General features: G+C 40.6%; 1 protein-coding gene across 1 annotated transcript in view; it reads right to left on the bottom strand.

The window, feature by feature from the left end:
- Positions 1 to 5,411: 5,411 nt before the first annotated feature.
- The window catches only part of efhc2 (EF-hand domain (C-terminal) containing 2), a 103,222-nt gene continuing 84,187 nt past the window's right edge, over positions 5,412 to 24,446 (bottom strand). Inside the window, exons 12-16 of the mRNA XM_048603354.1 lie at positions 23,110 to 23,243; positions 19,714 to 19,911; positions 10,439 to 10,531; positions 9,885 to 9,987; positions 5,412 to 5,774 (exon numbers count right to left, since the gene is read on the bottom strand). Of these exons, the coding sequence (XP_048459311.1) occupies positions 5,679 to 5,774; positions 9,885 to 9,987; positions 10,439 to 10,531; positions 19,714 to 19,911; positions 23,110 to 23,243 (624 nt within the window). The 3' untranslated portion in view covers positions 5,412 to 5,678. The remainder of the gene's footprint in view (positions 5,775 to 9,884; positions 9,988 to 10,438; positions 10,532 to 19,713; positions 19,912 to 23,109; positions 23,244 to 24,446) is intronic.

Here is a 24,446-nt window from a genome sequence, read left to right as displayed (position 1 = left end):
GATGGAAGCAAACAGAGAATCACGGTTTTCCTGCTCTCTTCTGTTGCTCTCAAGTAAGATTTAAAAAAGATACAGCACATACTTAACAAAATGCCTGGAGCTGTCCTCCAACTGTGAGTGAAATATATTTTTTGGATAGTCAGTTGTTATCTATCTTTGAAATACTGAATTTATTTTTAATCAATCTGTTCAGATGTGTCACGACACATTGCTGGAGCAGATGGGATTTGAACCTAAGGACTGCTGGACCATGACAGCTTTTTGAAATATCAAAAGCAGAATATTGATCAGTTTCTTGCATTTGATACATTAAGTTTGAAAAACACTTTGGCCACAATTACACTGTAGCCAAGATAGTTTCAGCAGGACAGAAGATTGGTGATCTTGCTATGAATGACAAAATGCCAAAATTCCCATGGTTATGCTATAGAATTCCAATCAGGATGGTAGAATGTAGCAGATTGCAGCTACACAAGATATGTGACAATAACACTGAACTAAAACCAGCAAATTGGATAAATATATTTGACAATTCTGTGAGAGACAACATGTTGAAAGGGATGAGAGTTAGGAACTGAGTCATAAAAATCCAGAAAAATAAGTCCAATAGACAAACATAATGAGAAGAAAATCATGAACTCGGTTTGTAAGTTATTGAAGTTTGCAATTTTGAACAAAATAAGAAAGCTGGTGCTTAACCCAAGAAAAGTTCATTATTTAAAATTAATGTTAATTTTGTGATATTTTTCAATGGATTGATCACCTTTTACCCATGATATGATGTACAAGCTTTACCAAACATTAAAGGGATATTTTTGATTTTATCCTTGTAATGTTACACTGCCTCAAGAATAAATGAGTGAAAAAGAATGCACACAGTGATGATGCCAGGCTGCACCGGAAGAGTATAAATGAGTATTAGGGGAATGTAGATACTGAACAAAATAATAACTGATTGCTTAGATCATCCTCTGTGCTTCTCCACTTACTTGGCTTGTTAGTAAGCTACATAGAGTGCAGATGTAGCAGGAGTGTACAACCTTAGCTGCATTTTCATATCCCATTCCATGAAGAAAAAAAGTGACATTCTTGTGATCATCAGAAAGCTGCAATTGCTGAATACCGTGACCTCACTGAACTCTGGTTTGGTTAACATTACTTATAATCCCACATATGGGGACACAGAACAAGTCTTCAAATCAGGAAGTGAAATAAGAAGCAGCAAGATCACAAGTAAGTTATGGTTAGCCACATTAGCGAAGGCAGTTATCATGTGATTTTTGCCAGTTATGACATTTTATTTAAATATTAATCATGATTTATTTAATTTAATCTTATCCTTAGGCGAATTAATCAATTACCTTTTAAATGGGGGGCGGGGGGGGAGGGAGAGTGGATTGAGGTATTAGGTGATGTGCCTGCTCCTTTTAGCTGCCTGCATTTAATTCTAACTTCTCTGGAAATGAGTGGATGATATTTTGAAAATTCCTGTAAACGAAGATTTAAGACAGTAGCCCTCAAAATTTCAAAATCATCCTCTTCCCTGTTGTCTTCATGATCTCTTTATATGTGACATGACATTATCTGCACTGTTTTGTCTTCCTGGGCTCCTCTCCAGTGACTGTCTGAGCATTGTCTCCAGTTCTTACGGTAAAGTCAATTTTTCTCCTTACATTCCTATCAGTCAATCACTGGTTTCAATTGTTAAAAACCTAAAGCTATCATATAGCATAGGGGCAGATTATTTACAAAATATATCCATTCTTCCAAGTAACGCCTTGCCTTGTAGCCTGTTTGCTAAGATTTGTGGTTCGATAGCATGTATTAAGACCCACAGGACATTCAAAAATACTTTTCAGCCAATCAAGTACTTTTGAAGTCTAGTCACAGTTGTCTGAAATGTGATAACCAATCAGCAATGTGATAACGACCAGTTAAAATGCCTCTGTGACATTGATTGAGGGATAAATATTAGCCCTGAGATTCCCTCAGCTGGAACAGGGTATAAACACATGTTCCACAAATTCACCACCCTCTGGCTCTAGAAATTCTTCATTATCTTAGTTCTTAAGGGTCATCCTTTCACTCTGAGACTGTGCTGTTGGATCGGAGTCTTTCCTGCTAATGGAAACATCTTCTCCACATCCACTCTATCCAGGCCTGTCAGTGTTCTGTAAGTTTCAATCAGATTCCCCACCTGCCTCATCCTTCTAAACTCCATTGAGGACAGAACCAGAATCCTCAACTGCTCCTGTGGGACAAGCCCTCAATCCCTGGGATCATTCATGTGACCTCCTCTGGAACGCCTCCAAGGCCAGCACATCCTTCCTACATGTGACTCCAGACCCACAGCAAAGTGGCTGACTCTTAACTGCCTTCTGGGCAATTAGGGATGGGCAATAAATGCTGCCTAGCCAGCGATGCCTCATCCTGTGAATGAATAAAACAAAAATACAGATCCAAAAACATTCTCTATTTTCCAAACATGATTCAGCCAGAGTCTTGTACTGCTGTGGCTGTATATCTTTGCTTTTGTATTCTAGCCCTCTTGAAATGAATGATGACATTGCATTTACCTTCCTAACTGCAATTTGAACATGTTAACTGCAAGACAATCCTGAACCAGGACGCCCAAGTCCCTCTGTGCATCAGATTTCTGAAGCCTTTCCCATTTGGAAAATTCTGTGTGTCTTCTTCCCACCAAAGAGCATAACCACACATTTTTGCACTTTGTATTCCATCAGCCAATTCTTTGCCTGCTCTCCTATTCTGTCCAAGTCCTTCTGCAGCCTCCCAGCTTTCTCAACACTATCTGTTCCTCCATCTATCTTGTGTCATCTGCAAACTTAGCAACAATGCCCTCAGTTTCTTCTTCCAGATTGTTAATGTATAACATGAATAGTTGTGGTCCCAACACAGACCCCTGTGGAACTCCAGTAGTCACTGACTGCCTCCTGCAACCCCAACCAGCTCAAATACTGACACTTTGGTGCGAATGTTCGTGTTAGACAGTGTTGTAAAACAATTTGTGAGCTCCCGTCTGCGATAACTCCGCAGCTGGCTGCGTAAGATCAGGCCAGGCCGCTGACACTCAGAGGATTGGTGAAAATGAGGCACTTGCTTAGGCCCTGACATCAATCAGGGAGTTCAACCATGTGCACTGGGAGCGACACAATGGCCCGCATGTGCCTCAGCCATCTAGACACAAATGCCCCAGATCACTGGACTAAACCTCCAGGGCCAATCGGCTCCATAGGGGAGCGGGCTGGCTTCACGCCAGCTCCAAAAGCAGGGACTACACTGATGCGTCATGAAAAGGAGAGAAAGGAGAAAAAATTTTGAGGGCCTTTTGGTGGCCCAGGTGACAATGCACCTTTAATAAATGATTATGTTTATATAATTTTAATTGCTTTTGTTCTAATCTGTTTGTTTGAGGCTCTGTGCAGCCCTGAATGTAATTATGCCAGCATGCTGCCTACCTTCATATCCATACAGGATGTACTATGGATCAATGTCTGTGTTAAGTGCCTGCTGCGACTTGTGGAGGCAAGAGGGACAGAGCAATGAGTCCTGCTAACACCATTGGCCTTAATCCTATTATTTCAATGACCTCTTGTTTAAAAGTGTTGTTGTGAATTAAATGGTCAGAGATGCCTGGGGCAGAGAGATATGCATCAGGGAGCCAATGCCTGGATTAGGGACAGTGTAGGTCTGGGTCCTATGCAGTGCATTGGACACAGATTGAGTCACTTACCCTGCCCACTCCAGTTGTAGACATAACCATTTCTTCCCCTTTGCATATCTTTGATTTCCAGAATGGCAGAAGACAAGTGTGAGTGCTTCTGGCTGGTGGCTTTTACATATTGGTGAAGTCCCAAACATCCAGGTATCTTTCCTGTAGTCTTTCCCCTTCCTGCTAGCCCTTCGGTTTGCAGGTCCCCATGTCCCTACCCAATCCATCTAAATGAGACTGCACCTGCCCACCTTTCCCCCAGTTCCTGGAATAGGAGCTGACCATGCCCAATTGGTCATACGCTCCTTCCTTTGAAGCTTGGATACTCCTGAGCATGAATGAACCTCCCATCTGCATGACTTCCTTCCCTACCATACTTTACTGTTGCCACCCCTTACAAATACTGTCGGCCCCCCTTCACAATTGTCATTTCAAATGTAACAATACTGCCATTTCCTTATTTTCAAATACAGCCTCATTAGTGTCTATCTTAAAGAACAGTTTTGCCAAGTTAAGCAAACATGATTACTACTGTGATAACAAGTTATGAATGTGATCTATTTACAAGTGATGAGATTTAGATGGAACCTTAAACCAGAGTCATGCTCACTATCATGAGCTGAGACCTACATATGTTACTCTTTCCAGCAATGCATTGGGAATGTGGTGAAAGTATGTGCTTTAGCAAATGTGACACGAATTGCAAACTGATGCCGCTGATATTTGGAAATAGTGGAGGCAAAGATAACCAGGACTATATACTGATTTTGGCAGCTGCACTATCGGCCACGGCAACTTTACAGACCCGATTGCATGAGGCAACATAAGTGCAAAGAGAACCACCTGAGCTCTTTATGTACACCTGCTCTGAGAATTACACGTTACTCTGAATCTATTATCCACATGAAGGAGGATAAAGATTTCCACAATCTCGTGTGATATAGGGTCTTATGCTTGTTGCTAATGCCCCTCTTCTTGAAATTAGAATAAATGATAAAAAAATCGTTCTCTGAAAAGAGAATTGCCAGTGCTTGTTCCTCACTTTAAACTTCCTGGATTTTGTCCGTCCAATGAAAACAAAGAATACTCAGCAATTCTGAACCAAAATCCAATTCAGAAATATCAGAAAATTGCCTCAACAAACACTATAGAGAGATAAATTAAAGTATGCTGTATTGTCTCACTTTAAATACCACTGGAACTGGTCCTTTTAATTAACAATGCATGAAAACTGGATCCTGGAACCAACGACATCAACGGACCCTAATGTAAATATATCTAGCAGCCCCCTACCTGTTTCAGCAGGAATGTTGATCGCCAATTTATTGCTGGAGGGCAGCCCCTTGTCGTTTCAGGCATTCTCTCCACCTATCTGCTCCTCTATCCACCTTCTATCATCGCCTCCACCCATCTCTATTTATTTCAGAGCCCCATGCCCCTCCCCCATATCTGAAGAAGGGTCCAGACCCGAAACGTCAGCTTTCCTGCTCCTCCGATGCTGCCTGGCCTGCTGTGTTCATCCAGCTCTACACCTTGAATTCGTCAATGTTTCCTTTAGTTTTCAGCCCATTCTCAATGTGTAGAAAATATCGAGGAGAAAGGAGATAGAAATCCACTTGAGAGCTCAGGTATTCCTCCACAAAGTTGCTTTGATGTGAAAAAAAAGTAATCCATAAAGCTATGTGGAGTTTTAAGTATGCTGATTTATTATCAGTTAATTATTTACTATATCCAAATTAATCACAGAAGAGACGATTGGTAAAGGTCTTTCATTTCATCATTTTCAGACCAATTTCTAACTGGAATTACATTACTGAGCTGCTGAAAGGTATTAATAGTTTCTTATCTATGCTAAAGTCCTGTAATAAAACAACTGCCTTAGTAGAATTATCAGAAAGTTATTTCTACAAAAGTTTTTTTTAAATAAGACCAATACAACGTCTCTTCACTCCTGTTTGCCAAATAAATCTTCAATGAAGGCTATATAGTTGATGCTCGTCACTTTCTTAACTGGAAACTCTCCACTCCCAGCTTTGTTAACCTGAAACAACAAACAGCAAGAAGAAAACTTCAATTCAAATTCTACACAAGTATCCAGAAATACAGCAGGAAGTTATACAATCTGTACTCACCTATCCTGATTTGACTTCTATTCTAAATCCTCTCAACTTTCTTTTAATTATAGGTGTTGGATTTGAATGAATCCACCAAGTCAGTGCAAGTGTAGCAGTCTAGAACTCCTCTTCAGTCAGTATGTAGGCTGCTGCAGTTCACATTTCAAATCTCACAGAGATGGTACTTTAAATCATTGGGGCAGGCTGCTCAAATATTCTTCCCTTTGTCTGAGAAACATAACCATTTGAAGGGCCTTAATAGAGTGCACACATGCCCTCAGCTGCTGACAGTTCCACTGAGCTTTATAAAAGCAGAGTGGACTCTTGGTAGCCTTGGAACCTATGTAGAAATACCTTCTTGACAAAGGGGAGCAGATAACAGACTCTCACTCACTCCCCTCCCCTGCTGAAATTTGTTACACACTTAACCTTAGGCAATCTGCTTACTCTTCACTGTGGAACTTGACAACTTTGTTTCCCAGCCAGTTTGGGCATTAGTTTCTTTTGTACAAAGTAACAAGAAAGAGAAGTTTTATTACAGGATATAGAACAAAGGTAGCGTCAGTTAGCTCAGTTGGCTGGGCTACCAAAAATGGGAGTCTTTTAAAAGTAGTTTACAGAGGATTCAGGGCCAGAATGTTCCTCTAAGAGTGACGGGCAAGGGGAGCAAATCTATAGGACTCTGAATGTCAAGGGATATCCAGAGTTTGATGAAGAAAAAGAAGGAAACATATGTTAGGTATAGTACATTAAAAACAGAGGAGGCCCTTCAAAAGTATAGAGAGAGTTAGGAAGTAGCTTGAAAAGGAAATTCGGCAGGTAAAGAGGGGCCGCAAGATATCTTTAGCAAATAGGACCGAGGAAAACCCCAAGGCGTTTTATAAGTATATTAAGAGGAAGAGGATTACCAAGGAAAGAGGGTGACCTATCAAAGACCAAAGGGGCAAACTGTTTATGGAGCCAGTGAACATGAAACATTTCTCATCTGTTCACAGAGAAGAATGACATTGTAGCCTGGGATTTTAATTGGGATGGTGAGGTTTTAGAACACATTATTATTAAACAGGAGAAGGTATTAGATGTTTTACAGGTACATATGGTGGCAGGGTAGAACGCTTTAGCCAGAGCTCATCCACTCCGTCTGTTTCTTTTTCTTTTTTTCTCTCTTTTTCTGTCTTTTGTGGTGTTTTCCCTCTTCTTTCGTCCTGAACTCCTGAGACTTGAAGTCCTGGCTTCAGCATGGACTTGGATGCTCTGCTTTGGCATGGACCTGGTGAGGCAGATTCTTGGCCTGGCACAGTCGTTTTCCTGCTTGGTGTGGTGGTCTCCCGGCCTAGCGCGACAGCCTTTCGGCCCATGGCCTGGTGTGGCGGTCTCCCGGCCTGGTGTGGCAGTTTCCTGGCCCAGTGTGGCGGTCTCTCGATGACACAGCATGGCAGTTTCTCTGCGACACATCTCCCAGCCGGGCATGGCAGTCTTCCAGCCTGGCCTGGTGGTCTCTCAGTGGCCCGAAGTGACAGTCTTTCAGGAGCCTGTGCCAAACTTTCAGCTCAGCGTGACCTCAGCATGGACTTATGGCCTTGAGGTGATTCTAGAGCCAACTCCCTGCCTTGAGAGCCTAGAGATGAAGCCCAGCGTGGTATGTAGTCAAGGCCTAACATGGAATGGAGCTTAGGTGCCAGCCTGGACTGGGTTGGAAGAACTATTATTTTGAACTTTTAATGCCTCTATTTTCTAATTTATTCCTACTGGCTGCAAGCTGGATTTCTTATTTCTTTATTTTCTAATTTTTGTTTTCCTAAGGACTTGTACTGAAGAATCTGTACCTAGGTACCTTGTACCTAAGATGGCGCCACAAATGGCAACTTGTAAATTTTTCACTGTACTCATTTGAGTACATGTGAGAATGAAACTAATTCAATGCAATTCAATAAATCCCCAGGCCTGATGAGATTATCCTAGGCAATTGCTGGGACCCTGCAAACATTTTTAATATTTCCCTGGTCACAGGTGAAATTCCAGGTGACTGGAGGACAGCTAATGTGGTTCCTTTGTTCAAGAAGGGCAGCAGGGATAGGCCAGGTAATTACAGACCAGTTAGTCTAACATCAGTGGTAGGAAAATTATTGAATAACATTTTGAAGGACAGTATTAAACAATACTTGGAAAGGCAGGCATTAATCAGAGATGGTCAGCACGGATTTGTTAGAGGGAAGTCTGATTACTTCAATTGAGTTTTTTGAAAAGGTGACTAAATATATTGATGAGGGTAGTGCATTTGATGTGGTTTACATGGACTTTAGTAAGACCTTTGACAAAGTCCGTTATGGAAAGTTTGTCCCAATGTAAAAGCCCATGGGATCCAAGGTAAATTGGCAAACCGGATCTAAAATTGACTTCCAAATAGGAGGCAAAGGGTGATGGTGGAGGGTTGCTTTTGTGAGTGGAAACCTGTGACCAGTGATATACTACAGGGATTGGTGCTGGGTCCCTGGCTGTTTGTTATACATGAGTGACTTGGATGTGAATGTAGAAAATATAATTAGTAAGTGTGCAGATGACATGAAAATTCATGGTGATGTTGATAGTGAGGAGGATGGTCTCAGTTAACAGTGTGATATTGATTAGCTGGTAAATTGGGCAGAGCAATGGCAGGTGGATTTTGATTCTGATAAGTGTGAGGTGATGCATTTTGGGAGGTCTAATAAGGGAAGGATATACTCAATAATTGGTAGATCCCTAGGAAATACTGAGGATCAAAGGGACCTTGGTGTACAATACCATAGATCCCTGAAGGTGTCAGCGCACGTAGACAGGGTGGTGAAAAAGGCATACAGGATGCTTGGCTTCATTAGCCAGGGTGTGGAATATAGGAGCAAGGAAATGTTGTTATAACTTTATAAAACATCGGTAGGCCATGGATGGAATACTGTGTGCAGTTCTGGTTGTCACACAATTGAAAGGACATTATTGCACTGGAGAGAATGCAGAGGAGATTCACCAGGATATTGCCCGAGAAGAAAAGTCTCAGTTATAAGGAGAGACTGAATAGGCTGGGATAACAAGGTGTAGAGCTGGATGAACACAACAGGCCAAGCAGCATCAGAGGAGCAGGAAAGCTGACGTTTCGGGCCTAGACCCTTCTTGGCCTGCTGTGTTCATCCAGCTCTACACCTTGTTATCTCAGATTCTCCAGCATCTGCAGTTCCTACTATCAATGAATAGGCTGGGTTTGTTTTCCTTGGAGCAGAGGAGGCTGAGGGGGTAACTAATTGAGGTATACAAAACAATGAGAGTCGATCATGAGAACCCATTCCCCATGGCAGACATGTCTAAGACCAGAGGACATAAGTTTAATGTGAGGAGAATGTGGTTTAGAGGAGATCTGAGGAAAAGCTTTTTATGCAGAGGGTGGTAGATATGGAACGTGCTGCCTGAGAGGGTGATGGAAGCAAGTACTCTTGCAACATCTAAGAAGCATCTAGATAAGTACTTAAAATGCCAAAGCATAGTAGGCTATGGACCAAGTGCAGGGACATGGGATTAGTGTAGTTTGGTGTTTGCTGGTTAGCATAAATATGCTGGGTTAGAGGGTCTGTTTCTAAGCTGTATGACTCTGTGACTCTAATTTTGTTGATAAACAAGACTTTTTTTTCCTTTTGGATATGGTCATTGCCTGGAGCTTGTGTGGTGAAAATGTCAAATATCATTTATCAGCCCAAGGCCAAAACCAGGTCATGCTGCATGAGGACATGGATTGGTTCAGTAACTGGGTAGTTAAGAATGGTACTGAACACTGTGTAATCATTTGCTAACATCCCCAGTTCTGATTTTTTTTTTCAAATGTATAGGTCTTCCATTAGTACAATATGTATCCTTAACACCTTTTTGGAACTTTGCTAACTGATAAATATGACTTTTAAAATAAAGCAAAATAGGCCAACAATCTAGTAATAACAATGTAACTTAATCAGTGTTTGAACACTGGGCTTTTGCAAAACAACTAGATACAGTGTATGTTACATTATGTGTCCTACCTCCAAAGGGTGTTTTACATCTACATGGGGTACAGGGTTTTCGCGCCAGTTCATGCCTAAGACAAGGTTCCGGTAAGCCACTTGTCCATCAGCACCTAGAAAACTTAAAATTGTTTTGAAATAATTGTGGTAAGACAATAAGAACAGAGTTGTATTCTTATAAATTGCTTAAGTAAACTCCCCAGCCTCACACCATCTATTTCCAACATTCTGAGTGACCTCAGAGAAATCTTTCCCTTAAATGATGAATGTGAATGCTACTTAGCAGTTCCCAGATTCAGGCAACATTGCAAGATATATTCTCGTAACTGCAATGCCTATCATGTATTCTTTGGAAAGCTGTGTTCTTATTTTAATACAGAATTTAAATCATTCAGATGGAGACCATAATTTCAGTTAGCATGGATTCTTAATTTGGAGAGAGGATTTAAAGTTAACGGAACTCCATTTAGCCACTGACAAGACTATTGCTTGGCTCTGTGTCTATGTTAATGCTAAATAAAATAAAATGAATAGGTACAATAATAGAATTTTGATTAGTTTCATAAACCTACTTTGAAATCATTTCATCAAGGATTTCATTTGGTATAGGTAGCTGGAAACCTTTCAGAATATTTCTACTTTCCTGGACTGGCAAAAATCCAGTTCTGTTTAAAAAAAATAAGAAGAAAGCAGCGTTACATTAAATGGGTCATAACTTCCACAAAGATGAGTATAATGGTTGTCTATTAATAGTTCAGTTAAACAGAAAAAAATCATCAAAACATTTGGCGCTGAATTTCTCATTTTCTTCAGAATTTGTAATCGTGTTACCTTTCCACTGAGAAAATATGCAAGAAATCTGCAATTTACTGCTGAACATAATTTTCCTTGATATTTTTAGCAATGCACATCTTGCACCTGCCATGTTCACTCAATGTGAAGTTGCACTGTTACGTGCACAGGAGCTTCCCAGATTACTGACGTTCCAATAATCTGTGTAACTTTCCAGAAAGAAAGGATCGAACAGCTCCTCCTACCAAGAATGGTACTGAACACTGTGTTATAATCTGCTAACATTCCCAGTTATGATTTTCTCAAAAATATAGGCCTTGCATTAGTAGACTATGTATCTTTTACATCCTTTTTGAGCTTTATTAACTGATAAATATGTTACAAGTGTAAGTGAAATGTTACTGAGTTGAAGAGAGCACTAGTCTTTTTGTATGTGTCTTCATTGATTTTATTAACTGACATTTGACTTCATTTTAACAGAGAGCTTTCATCTCTTCCAAGAATTTTGTTTTAACCCATCCAAAATCTACACTCAGATCAAATTGAGGTAAGAGAAAGTCATAGCATTATGACGAAGCAGGAGTTACAGAACACCGAAAATTAATTCTTCAAGGACCTGAGGAACTGTACACTAGTAATGAAAAAGATGGGAATGGACACTCTGTCAACTTCATCACAAATATTTACATATCATCCCATTGCCTCAAACTGCTTTGCTTGTGCCAATTGAAGTGACATAGGTTCTGCATTCTTCGGGGTAACTATCAGATGCTTGGACAGCTCATTTGTAACCTGTCTCCTCCCTTATTGGGGAAGGTAGAATCAGTGAGCTGTTGCCCTCAGCCATGCCACTCTCACTTGGCATGCTGTTTGAACTTCTATCCATTATGATGGTGTCTGAAATGGGTTACTCAGAGGGGCAACAGAATACTGTTGCAGACTTAAAATGATTTAATATTGTATTTATGTTATCTTTCAGACTTTCTTTATTAAATAAGATAGTATGGTTCTTAAATTGTAATGTCATGAACCGACAAACTGATGCCACAATTGTCTACTACCACAACAATTCTAAGTTGGTGGTTACTGAACTCTTGCGTTACTGTTGAACATTACAGCATTGCCAGGTTTAATATGCTTGCATATATTAACCAGCTGATATAGAACATGCATTAGAATGCCAGAAATAGTACTGCAGAGGAAAATGTGCATAAAATTAATCGCTCTGATATTTGGGTAAAGAGGACATGCTTAGTGGAATGCCAATGTCCATTCAGATCAAGGTGGGTAAGACACAAAATATACCTATTCACATGATTTGCATGAATATTTTGAAAGTTTCTGGAGATCTAGTGCTGGTCTCCTTTTTGCAGAATTGCTGGTAACTTCTGTACATAACAGGACACACCAGGGAGTGTTGATAAACTCTGTGTCACAGAGATAGCCTGGTTTTCTTAAATTCAGGCTGCGTTTTGAAAGGAAGCTGCACAGAAAAGACTGCTGGAATTGAAATTCTTTCAAACTAAACAGCAAGACTCACAGAGGATTCCCTTCAGAAGGGCATAGAAGTAGGTGGCCTGGAAGATAAACATCCAGAGTCTGGAACCAAGAATCTGGCAACTGTGTCACAAGGTTTAATGCACTCATGCGTGCAGTCAGTCAAAGCAACTTCATGCGACATCTTCTAACTATCACCATCATTTCACACTGCTCAATTCTTCTCAACTCATTCAACATTTTCTGATACTCAGGAGTGATGCCTCAAATCCAGATTCTTCACCTTGCTCCCACCTACTCCTCACTGCCTCCACAGAATTCCAGTTATTCATACATGGAGGAGCATAACTCAAAATTTGTACCACAAAATCACTGATATTCTGCCCCCTCACTTGCAAGACAAAGTGGCACATAATCAGATGGTACAGAACTGAAACAGCAAGGGGCGAAAATGCTTAATTTAAATCTCCTGAATTCTACCGAAGAGCTGCATCTCTACATCAAGATGTCAATTGCGAGTTCCAGAGCATCCAAAATTTTTGAGAAGTGTCAGAAAGATGACTGCCTCATATAGCTTCCTGCCTTATGTCACATCCCACTCCCAGAACCTCATAGAGGACAAGATGAATAAATTGCTGAGAGTGTGAACATGAATCTCCTGTTCTCCGTTCAGTTAATCTGCACCATCTATATGACATCAAGAAAAAAACTGCAGGTGCTGGATACTGCAAAGGCTCTGCCTACTGCCAGTTCTATTTTGTTGCTTCATGCACCTTTCTGCTGGAGTGGACAACATGCATGTTTCAAGGATCTGTACTGTCTGAATGTAACTTCATGTTGTCACATCAACTAATTGGGATGTATAAGGTCAGAAGGCCAACCAGACATTTTTGCAGATTGTTTTTATATATTTATTCATGGGGTATGAGTATTACCAGTTAGGCCAGCTGGTATTGCCCATTTGTAGTTGCCCTTGAGAAGGTGATGGTGAGCTGCCTTCTTGAACTGCTGTAATTCATTTGGCATAGGGACACTCACAATGCCATTAAGAAAGGAGTTTCAGGACTCTGACTTCGTGAAGGAACAGTGATTTATTTCCAAATTTGGATGGCGAATGGATTCAAGGGAATGCGCAGGTGGTGGTGTTTCCACGCATCTGCTGTTCTTGTCCCCTTGTAGGCAGTGATGGTAATAATCGTGGGATAACAGTTCTGAGGAAAGATCATGCAGCCTGAAAGGTTAACTCTGATTTCCCTCCACGGATGCTGCCAGATCTGCTGAGTTTTTCCAGCGATTTCTGTTTTTCTTTCTGATTTCCAACATCTGCAGTTCTTTTGATTTTTATTTTGTAATAAAATGTGTGGGTTTGGAAGGTACTGTCTGAGGATTTTTGCAACTTATTCGTAGATTGTGCATCCTGCTGCTGTTGAGAATTGGTGGTGGAGGGAGTGAATGATTTTGGATGTAGTGCCAATCAAGTGGCCTGCTTTGTTCTTAATGATGTCAAACTTCTTGAGTATTGTTGGAACTGCACTCATGCAGTAAGTGGGGAATATCCATTACACTCCTCACATAGGCGATTATTCTAGCTGTGCTGGGCTCCCCCAACCATTCCCAAAAATGGGTATTTTTATGGTGCCTGCTCCTCCAGTCAGTTGTTTAGTTGTCAATCACCATTCACAACTGACAGAAACATAGAAGATAGGAGCAGGAGGAGGCCATTCGGCCCTTCGAACCTGTTCCGGCATTTTTCACAGTCATAGCTGATCGTCCAACTCAATAGCCTAATCCTGCTTTCTCCCCATAACCTTTGATCCCATTTCGCATGAAGTGCTATATCTAGTCGCATCTTGAATACATTCAATGTTTTGGCATCAAGTACTTCCTGTGGTAATTAATTCCACAGACTCACCACTCTTTGGGTGAAGAAATGTCTCCTCAACTCTGTCCTAAATGGTTTACTCCGAATCCTCAGACAATGACCCCTGGTTCTGGACACACTCACCATTGAGAACATCCGCCCTGCATCTACCCTGTCCAGTCCTGTTAGAATTTTATAAGTCTCTATGAACTCCCCCCGCCTCATTCGTCTGAACTCGTAAAAAAAATCCTAACTTAGTCAATCTCTCTTCATATGTCAGTCCCACCATCCTGGAGTCATCCTGGTAAACCTTCACTGCACACCCTCGAGAGCAAGAGCATCCTTCCTCAGAAAAGGAGACCAAAGCTGCACACAATATTCTAGGTGTGGCCTCACCAAGGCCCTGTACAACTGCAACAATACATCCCTGCTCCAGTACTCGAAACCTCTTGCAATGAAGGCACTACATCCAAAATCATTCACTCCCTCCACCACCAATTCTCAGTAGCGGTAGGGTGCACAATCTACAAACATATCATTTGCTTTCTTTACCGCCTGCAGCAACTGCACCTGCACCTTCAGCGACTGGTGCACAAGGACACCCAAGACCCGTTGCACACTTCACTCTCCCAATTTACAGCCATTCAGGTAGTAATCTGTCTTCTTGTTTTTGCTTCCAAAATGAATGATGTCACAGTTATCTAAATTGTACTGCATCTGCCATTGATTTGCCCACTCATCCAACCCGTCCCGATCATGCTGAAGGATCTCTGCATCCTTGTCACAGTTCACCCTCCCACTCAATTTGGTATCGTCTGAGATGTTACATTTTGTTCCCTCATCCAAATCATTAATATATATTGTGAATAGCTGAGGTCCCAACACCGATCCCTGTGGTACCCCACTAGTTACTGCCTCCTGATTTGAAAAGGAACCATTAATTCCTACTCTTTGTTTTCTCTCTGACTACCAGTTCTTTATCCATCTCAATATACTTCCCCCAATTCCATGCACTTTAATCTTGCACAGTAATCTCTTACGCAGGACTTTGTCAAACGCTTTCTAAAAGTCCAAATAAACCACATTGAATGGCTTCCCTTTGTCAACTCTAATAGTTACATCTTCATAGAATTCCAACAGATTTGTCAAGCATGATTTCCCCTTCATAAATCCATGCTGACTCTATCTGATCCTGCCATTGCTTTCTGAATGCTCTGCTATAAAGTCCTTGGTAATGGATTCGAAAATTTTCCCCATTACCGATGTTAGGCTTAATGATGTGGCAGGATTACACAGCTTAGACCTAATCTGTTGTTTGTAGAATTGCTTAGCTCTATTACTCTATTAGTCTATTACTCCAGTTTATGCTGGTTGACATATAAGAAGTCGTCTATTTACCAGTTTGCTTCACCAGGCTGGATCCTCATTTTTAGGTAAGCCTGATGCTGCACCAGATAGGTCTTCCTACACTGAATTGGAACAATGAACCAGAGTTGATTTTTTAGCTTAATGTTAATGGTAGTGTAGAGGATATGCCAGTCTATGAGGTTGCATATGGATTTTGAGGATGATTCTGCTGCTGATGGTCCAAAATGCCTTATCAGCACCAAGTCTTGAGTTTCATGATCTGCTTGAAGTCTACTCCACACAACACAATGGAAGGTATCCTTAATGTGAAACCCAGACTTTTGTCTCCACAAGCACTGTGTGGTGGTCACTCCTACTGAAACTGTGATGGACAAATACATCTGCGGCAAGCTGAATGGGGAGAATGAGGTCATACATGTTTTTTCTGCTTATTGGTTCCTTCATCACCTGTCATTGACCAAGTCCTTTAGGACTTACTGAGATATTTGTATCATTGACAGCCGCAGGCAAGGTGCCAGAAGTCTAGAGATTGGCTAACTTGGTGCCATTATTTAAGAAAGGTGATAAGGAAAAGCCAGGGAACTATAGGCCGGTGAGCCTGACATCCGTGGTGGGCAAGTTGTTGGAGGGAGTTCTGAGGGACATGATTTAAATGTATTTGAAAAGGACTGATTAGGGATAGCTAACATGGCTTTGTGCATGGGAAATCGTGTCTCATGGACTTGATTGAGGTTTTTTGAAGACATAACAAAGATGATTGATGAGGGTAGAGCGGTGGATGTGATTTAAATGGACTTCAGTAAGGCGTTCGATAAGGTTCCTCATGGTAGACTGGTTTGCAAGGTTAGATCACACAGAATAGAGGGAGAACTAGCCATTTGGTTACAGAACTGGCTCGAAGGTAGAAGACACAGGGTGGTGGTGGAGGGTTGCTTTTCAGACTGGAGGCCTGTGACCAGTGGTGTGCCACAAGAATCGGTGCTGGGTCCACTGCTTTTCGTCATTTATATAAATGATTTGTATTTGAACATAGGAGGTATGGTTAGCAAGTTTGCAGATGACGACAAAATTGGAGGAGTAATGGACAGTGAAGAAGATTAACTCAGAGTATAACAGGATCTGGATCAGATGGGCCAATGGACCGAGGATTGCGGATAGAGTTTAATTTAGATAAATGTGAGGTGCTGCATTTTGGAAAGGCAAATCAGGGCAGGACTTATACACTGAGATAACAAGGTGTAGAGCTGGATGAACACAGCAGGCCAAGCAGCATCAGAGGAGCAGGAAGGCTGATGTTTCGGGCCTAGACCCTTCCACAGACTAGGAATTCTGTGGCAAGCAACTCCCCTCTGCTCCCCCAAGTTTGTCTACGACATACAAGATTCAAGTCAGGAGTGTAATGGAATAACCCCCCACCCCACTTCTCTGGATGACTACAGCTCCAACAACATTCACGGAGCTTGACACCATCCAGAACAAAGCAGCTTGCTTGATTTGCACTCTATTCAGCACCTCAGTGTCCACTCTCTTCACCACCAATGCAGCAGTAAATACCATTTTCAAGCTACATTGCAGTAACTCACCCAGGTTTCTTTGACTAAATGTTCCAAACGGGCAAAGATTACCACATAGAAGGCCAAGGGCAGAAGATGCAAGGGAACACCATCGTATGCTTCCCTCAAGGTACACATCATCCTGACTTTGAACTATATTCCCATTGCTTTTCTGTTGCCAGGTCAAAATCCTGGAATTCCCCTCTTAACAGTACAATGGGTGCACCTGCATTGATGCAAGAAGGTGTTTCACCATTACCCTCAGAACGGCAATTAGGGATTGGCAATAAATGCTAGCCCAGCCAGTAATGCCCACATCACATGAACAAACAAGGAAGCTTTCCTGCTCCTCTGATGCTGCCTGGCCGGATGTGTTCATCCAGCTCTACACCTTGTTATCTCAGACTCCAGCATCGGCAGTTCCTACTATCTCTAAGGAAAAACCCTGACAGACATTGGCAGGAGTGAGATTAGTACTGCTGAGAATTGAAAGAATTTAAATTTTGCGTAAAAGCAGCATGAATATGTAAATTTCCTTAATCCTTTTAGCACCATGATGGCCTAACAATGGTCTGTGCACTAAAGATAATAAGAAAATTCAGGACCCAATGTTAATAGAAGTAAACAAACTGTATGAATATTTCTTCAAATTATATTCTTAAAGCAGATTACGTATTTTACATGAAATATTTAAACCATCAATTAATTTGATAATTCTTATGCTTTCTAGTAAAGTTTCAGCTCATCTAATATTTATAAATTGTTACTTCACATGATGTTGGAAATGAAAACCACAGAAAACTGAAAATAGATCTACTGGTGGGTAAGCTGATCAACTTATGGATAGAGTGGAGCAGTTCCACGTAAAATGGACACAAGAAACAAACAACTGCACCTCCCAGTCGCGAACCATTTCAACTCCCCCTCCCATTCCTCAGACGACATGTCCATCCTGGGCCTCCTGCAGTGCCACAACGATGCCACCCGAAGGTTGCAGGAACAGCAACTCATATTCCGCTTGGGAACCCTGCAGCCCAATGGTATCAATGTGGATTTCACAAGTTTCAAAATCTCCCCTCCCCCCACCGCATCCCAAAACCAGTCCAACTCGTCCCTGCCTCCCTAACCTGTTCTTCCTCCCACCTATCCCCTCCTCCCACCCCAAGCCGCACCTCCATCTCCTACCGACCAACCTCATCCCACCCCCTTGACCTGTCCGTCCTCCCTGGACTGACCTATCCCCTTCCTAACTCCCTACCTACACTCACCTTTCCTGGCCCCATCCCCGCCTCTTCGACCTGTTTGTTTCCTCTCCACCTATCCTCTCCTGTATCCCTCTTCTATCCGCCTCCCACTCTCTCCCTATTTATTTCAAAACCCCCTTCCCCTCCCCCTTTTCTGATGAAGGGTCTAGGCCCGAAACGTCAGCCTCTCTGCTCCTATGATGCTGCTTGGCCTGCTGTGTTCATCCAGCCCTGCACCTTGTTGTCTCGGATTCTCCAGCATCTGCAGTTCCTACTATCTCTGACAAGAAACAGCATATGGGTCACTCTAAATGATTCCTCCTGGGTACCAAACATCATTTTAATGGTAAATAATTCTAATACAAAAATATTAGAGAAACAAAGAAAGGAAAAATATCGTAATTAGATCTTAAGTGGATCTGTGGTGCTAGCAATCAAAATTTTCCTAGATAGCACAGAAGATGGTTTCCACAGTCTTAACCTATTAACTCACTTCTCTCTGCAGTACAAAACTGAAATGCAACAAAAGCTGGAAATCTGGAACAAGAAGTGTGACAGACGTATACACTCTACTGTGCTTTTCACCTAATAATTATATGTTGTTAGAATATGGCTAATGCTGGTAAAGTTGCATTTGTTGTGCACTCCCAGTAGCCCAGAGAAGGTGGAATAGGAGTCACAACTAAACAAGACCTGGTTAGCATTGCAAGCTCATTTTCCTGAAGATCGTTTGTGAACCAACTTTTATAGTTAGCTGTCATGCGCTTTGGTTAGGAACATTAAAATCAGACGAATTTTCCCCTCCTGGTGCTACCACCTGCTGGAAAATACTTGTCCATGATTTATTCTAATTGCTGTTGGTTGTGATGCTGTTTATGATCAAACAGCCCACCACACTCATAGGCTAATGCACAAAGAATGGCCATTTGGGTAAAGTACCAAAGTCAATTAGTACTCATGTACAATACCATAGCAGAAGAAAAAAAGGGAAAAAAATTGGCAAAATATGTATGATATTGTCCTATCCAGTGTGTTCATAAAGATATCTGATGCAATAAAATTCTCTTCTTTTTCTCTCTTTATTGGTTCTGTTTATTTATACTATTTTAGAGTCGTAAGTAAATTGTTGAGGAAGAGAAGAAAGGTTAGGTAATTAACAGATGAATTTCATGTAAAATTTTCTACGTTAAAATTGTACTTTGATATCAACGATCAAAGGTATGTATATGTTGATGCTTTAAGGAGCATTTTGATATGAGATGAAATCAAAACTAAAATTCTTAGACACCTTCTCAATTGTGGTTGCCTAAAGATCAATTTGAAAGAAAAACTTATTTCTACGAATCTAACTAATTGAATTCATAAACACAGGTGATTAGAGGCCAGTATTTTAAAACTGCAGGGCAAAGAGTATAAATTGAAAAACTTAGGTAAAATACATAAATATTACTTTCGAGAATCTCTGGAACTCTGGAAGAATACCATGGATTCGCTATGATAACCATTCATAATAACAACAGTTTTTTTGTTACCTTTGTCGATCCTCATACATAAAAGCCTCAGATATTTTGGTAAAATCCTCAAAGGTGCTCTTTCTCAATGCCTCTTGGACAAGATGTAGTATCAGACATATGTCTGTTTTTAGCTGTTCACGGATGCTATAGTAGCGTCCAATTGTCATGATTTCATGTTCAGTGAGCAGTCCTTCTCCAATCTGAATCACAATATTCCTGTTTACAAACAAAGATTAAATATATTCTTATAGGTAGTAGTAATAAGCAATATTTAAAAACGAAAATAAATTCAAACTACTAGAGATATTGTGTATGAAGTTGGTACTATAAATGTAATGTTACCTGATAACAAAAAGACAATACTGCAAATGTTGTTAATCTGAAATAAAACCAGAAAATACAGGAGAAACTCAACTCCAAAGAAAAGTCTTTGGACTCGAAATTTTAATTCTGTTTCTCTCTTCACAAATGCCTTCAGATCTGCTGAGTTTCTCCAGCAGTTTCTGTTATTATTTAAGTAAAATAACAAAAGGTCTGCTTGCTCAGCAGTCTGTAGCAGAAACATTCTCCTTTAAGAAAAGTTGCAAGACATAACCCTCAAGACAAGTGGAACCAAACATATAATTGCAATACATAGTCCTAATGTAAAAGAGGTGAAATTTCAAAAATTTAGGTAAAATGTCAAGGAACATTCACGTAATGTAAATGAGCAGCTAATCAGTCTAAGATATTAATATGAAAACTTGACAAAGACAGGAGAAATTTTCAAGTGATGGGAATTCTCTTCATTGTGTACCATCACCCCAGCTATTTGTTCAAAATTTCTGTAGCTCCTCTGCTGAAGTTAGGTCAGAAAAATGGGAGAATCTCCAAGGAATCTACTTTTACCCAATCAGTATCTAGTACAAAATATGACTGATACACAAATAAAAATTCAGTCTGTCTTGACTTTTAACATGCCTTCAGGTGCACACCTTTGGACTTTGAAAATTACATTTTAGTAAGACAAGGTCAGATACAGAATAAACTTTGAAATTTTACAAAAAGGACAATCTGCAGAGTGACAAATGTAAAATAATAAAAAATATGCATTGACTATGTTAGTGGGTTTTCTTAACTTTTACTGATCAGGGCACTGAGGATTTTGAATTAATACAAAAATGGTTTATCTAGAAGTCTGCAAGGCAATACCTCCTCAGATCACTGATTACAACTAGGGCATAACCTCCTCCAATCCTGAATCAAATTCATGTGTCAATCTCTAGTGTATTTTGGCAGCATTGATACATGTTTATTACTTGGCAGAATAAACAGTGAATTATTGAAACAAAATATCATTACAAACTCAGTGAAGACCAGGAATATTTTTTTCCAAGAATCTGAAAATCCAAATATTTACTAAAAAAAAATCACATAGTCACACTTTAAACAAACGAATTTTAGTCCTCAAAATAAAATAATAATTATAATAATTATACTCTTTTAAACAGTCAAATATAATAAAAATGAAATTAAGACAATTACTTATTTTAAATTGAATGTCTTAACTGAATTTTCCCTATACACCCATTAGAGTTGCAGCTGTAAATAGTCAAGACTTAGCAAAACTGGGAAGATTAACCACCTGGTCTAGTTATTCCGTCAATGATTTGTATACAACCTAAAATTTCTTGATCCTCTGTTCATTTCCAGCAAGGGTCATCCTTCAAATCTCCTCTATCATAAGGTAGCAAACTCCCTGCTGAATATAGACATCTCCGACAGCTTAAACCTAGCCATCTCAGAACAAAACTCTTTTGGTTCTAACATTCTTTAACTATGGAGTTTCATATTTAAAACTTCTGTCTCTCTCCTCAGTTTGTCAATACCAGAAATTCAACGTGTTTGTGAAGTCTTTCAATAATCTAGAGTTTAACTCTTTTAGCCAACAGCCAGAAGTTCAACTGAATTCTGCTGGCAGAAATGTTTCCTTTACTCCACTTGCTCCACTAAAAACCCACTGACTCGCACAGTTACCTGGACTATACATCCTCACACCCTGCTTACTGTAAAGACTCCATTCCATTCTCCCAGTTTCCCTTGCATCTGTTCTGACAATGCCAGCTTCTACAAGGGGGCCTCCGAAATGTGCACTTTCTTCCTTAATCGAAGATTCTCCACCACCTGTGATTGACAGGGCCCTCAGCCGTGTCCAACCCATCTCCCACATTTTTGCCCTCAACCCTTCTCTTCCCTCCCCCAACAGCAATAGGGTCCCCCGATCCTCACTTACCACCCTACCAGCATCCATATCCAAGGAGTCATTAGCCGCCATTTCTGCCACCTCCAGTAGGATACCACCAGCAGACAAATATTCCCCTCCCTTCCCTTGTCAGCCTCCTGCAGGGACACTTTGGTCCACTCTTCCTCCACTCCCAAAGCCTCCCCATGCAATTGCAAAAGTGTAGCAGCTGCCTTTTACTTCATCTCTCCTCCCTATCCAAGGTCCCAGACACACCTTCCAGGTGAAGTTGCAATTCATCTGCACTTCACCCAATCCGGTCTACTGTTTTCACTGCACACAATGTGGTCTCCTCTATATTGGAGAGATGAAACACATACTGCATGACTGCTTCGCAGAACACCTATGTTCTGTCCACAACTGAGCTTCCTGTTGCCTGCCATTTCAACATACCACCATGTTCCCTGGCCAGCATCTCTATCTCGGGCTTGCTGCAGTGGTTCAGCAAAGCTCAGTGCAAGCTGGAAGAACAGCATCTCATTTTCTACTTGGGGACCCTGCCGCCTCCTGGAGTCAATATCAAGTTCGATAATTTTATGGCCTATGCATCTTCTTCCATAGCCTTCCTCCAAACTAATGTTTCCCCATCAGCAGCTATTGATTGTCCCTGGCTGACCTTTACGCATGCCTTTGTCTGCCCAACTGTTGTTCTCTCTCTCTGAGCTCCATTTCCATCTATCGTTTACTCTTCCCATCACCCCACCCCATCTTAGGCATATATACCAATCTTTTCCTAGTTATACTCCAAGAAGGGTCACTTGACCTGAAAGGTTAACTCTGCTTTCTCTCCACAGATGTTGCCAGACCTGCTGATTTCTTCAGCAATTTCTGTATTTCTTTGTAACATTCAAACTAATCTGTTTGAAGAGATATCTACTCTGAGAACATACTCACTCCTATAATTAACTTGTTGACCTTCTTTTCCATTGTTCTGTTCTCGGACAATCTGGTCAGATGATCGTTTACTGAACACAGTTTTTTTTAAAAACAGAAATCAAATTCTAGCTATTAAAGAAACACCACCCCAAGAAAAGACACAGGTTTTCTCCCCAAAAACAGGTAGGTCATCACAATATATAAATTAATATTATGAGAAAACATTGTTAGTTAACGGCAAAACATATCAAACTCACCTGAAATCATCATAATTAATTATACCAATCCTTTTAGGATCATGAGCTGAAAGCATCCTTTTTATTTCAAGGGAATGTAATTCACCAGTTGTTTTGAGCTTCGTCAGAATTGTGCAAATATTAGCCTTTTGGTACTAATACAAGAGATGTTGAACAAAGATAGAGATTAAATCAGATTAAAACAAAACAATAAAAATACTGTAAACTGAACTGTTGTCAATAACGAAAAATTGAATACATTTGTTTTTTCTATCCATTAGCACACTGTGAAAGCAACAGCTAAAGTAATGAAATATATTCTTACACATTCCTCATTCTTTTTCAGTTACTATCACTGTCAAAAACTTTGAGACATAGGTTAATATCATTATATGCTTGTCATTCTTAACGCTTGTAATTATCATATAGACTTGTGTAAAAGTCAAATATCTGAGAACCAATCTTTAGCCAAAAGTAAAGGGTTGACTAATTCATGAATAATATTTTGGAGGTTGATATGTACCATCTCCCAATGTCACACCATCTACTTTTATCAGTAGAATTACCAAGACTGAATAGTTTTCAGTCATTACTGTCCTCAAACAGCTAAAAAGTATTTTTATTACATAATTTTTTTTCATGAACTAAGAACCTCCATGGAGACAGACACTAATTTGTGTACTGTTTGGTGATGCTGTGAAATCCGGGCCTTCATCGTGGTACAAAAATTGTTTCTCTTCATTAACCTGATGCACCATCCAATGTGATCTTTGAAATCTGCAATGACTAATTATTTTAAAGCAAAGTACTGTGGATCCTGGAAATCTGAAACAAATGCAAAAAATGCTGGAAAAACTCAGCAGGTCTGGCAGCATCTCAGAGTCATAGAGTCTCACAGCATGGAGACAGGCCCTTTGGCCCAAACTGGTCCATGCCAACCAAAATGTCCATCCACGCTAACCCCATTTCCCTGCACTTGGCCCATATCTTTCTAAGCCTTTCATATCCATGTATTCATCCAAATGACTTTTAAATGTTGTTCATGCTCCCCACCTTAAGCACTTCTGCTGGCAGCTCATTCCATATGCATACCACCCTCTGTGTAAAAAATGTTGCCCTGCAGGTTCCCATGTATTCTTTCCTCTCTTACCTTAAACTGATGCCCTCTAGTCCTTGATTCCCAAACCCTGGGAAAAAGACTGAATGTATTCACCTTATCCATGCCTCTCATGATCTTATACACTTCTATAAGATCACCCTCAGTCTCCTACACTCTAAAGAAAAAAGTCCTAGCTTATCCAACCTCTCCCTATCACTCAGTCCCTTGACTCTTGGCAACATCCTTGTAAATTTCTTCT

Source organism: Rhincodon typus, chromosome 11, assembly GCF_021869965.1.
Source record: "Rhincodon typus isolate 14 chromosome 11, sRhiTyp1.1, whole genome shotgun sequence".
Classification (NCBI taxonomy): Eukaryota; Metazoa; Chordata; class Chondrichthyes; order Orectolobiformes; family Rhincodontidae; genus Rhincodon; species Rhincodon typus.
The sequence above is the reverse complement of the archived record's forward strand: the minus strand, read 5'-3'. Positions and strand labels throughout refer to the sequence as shown.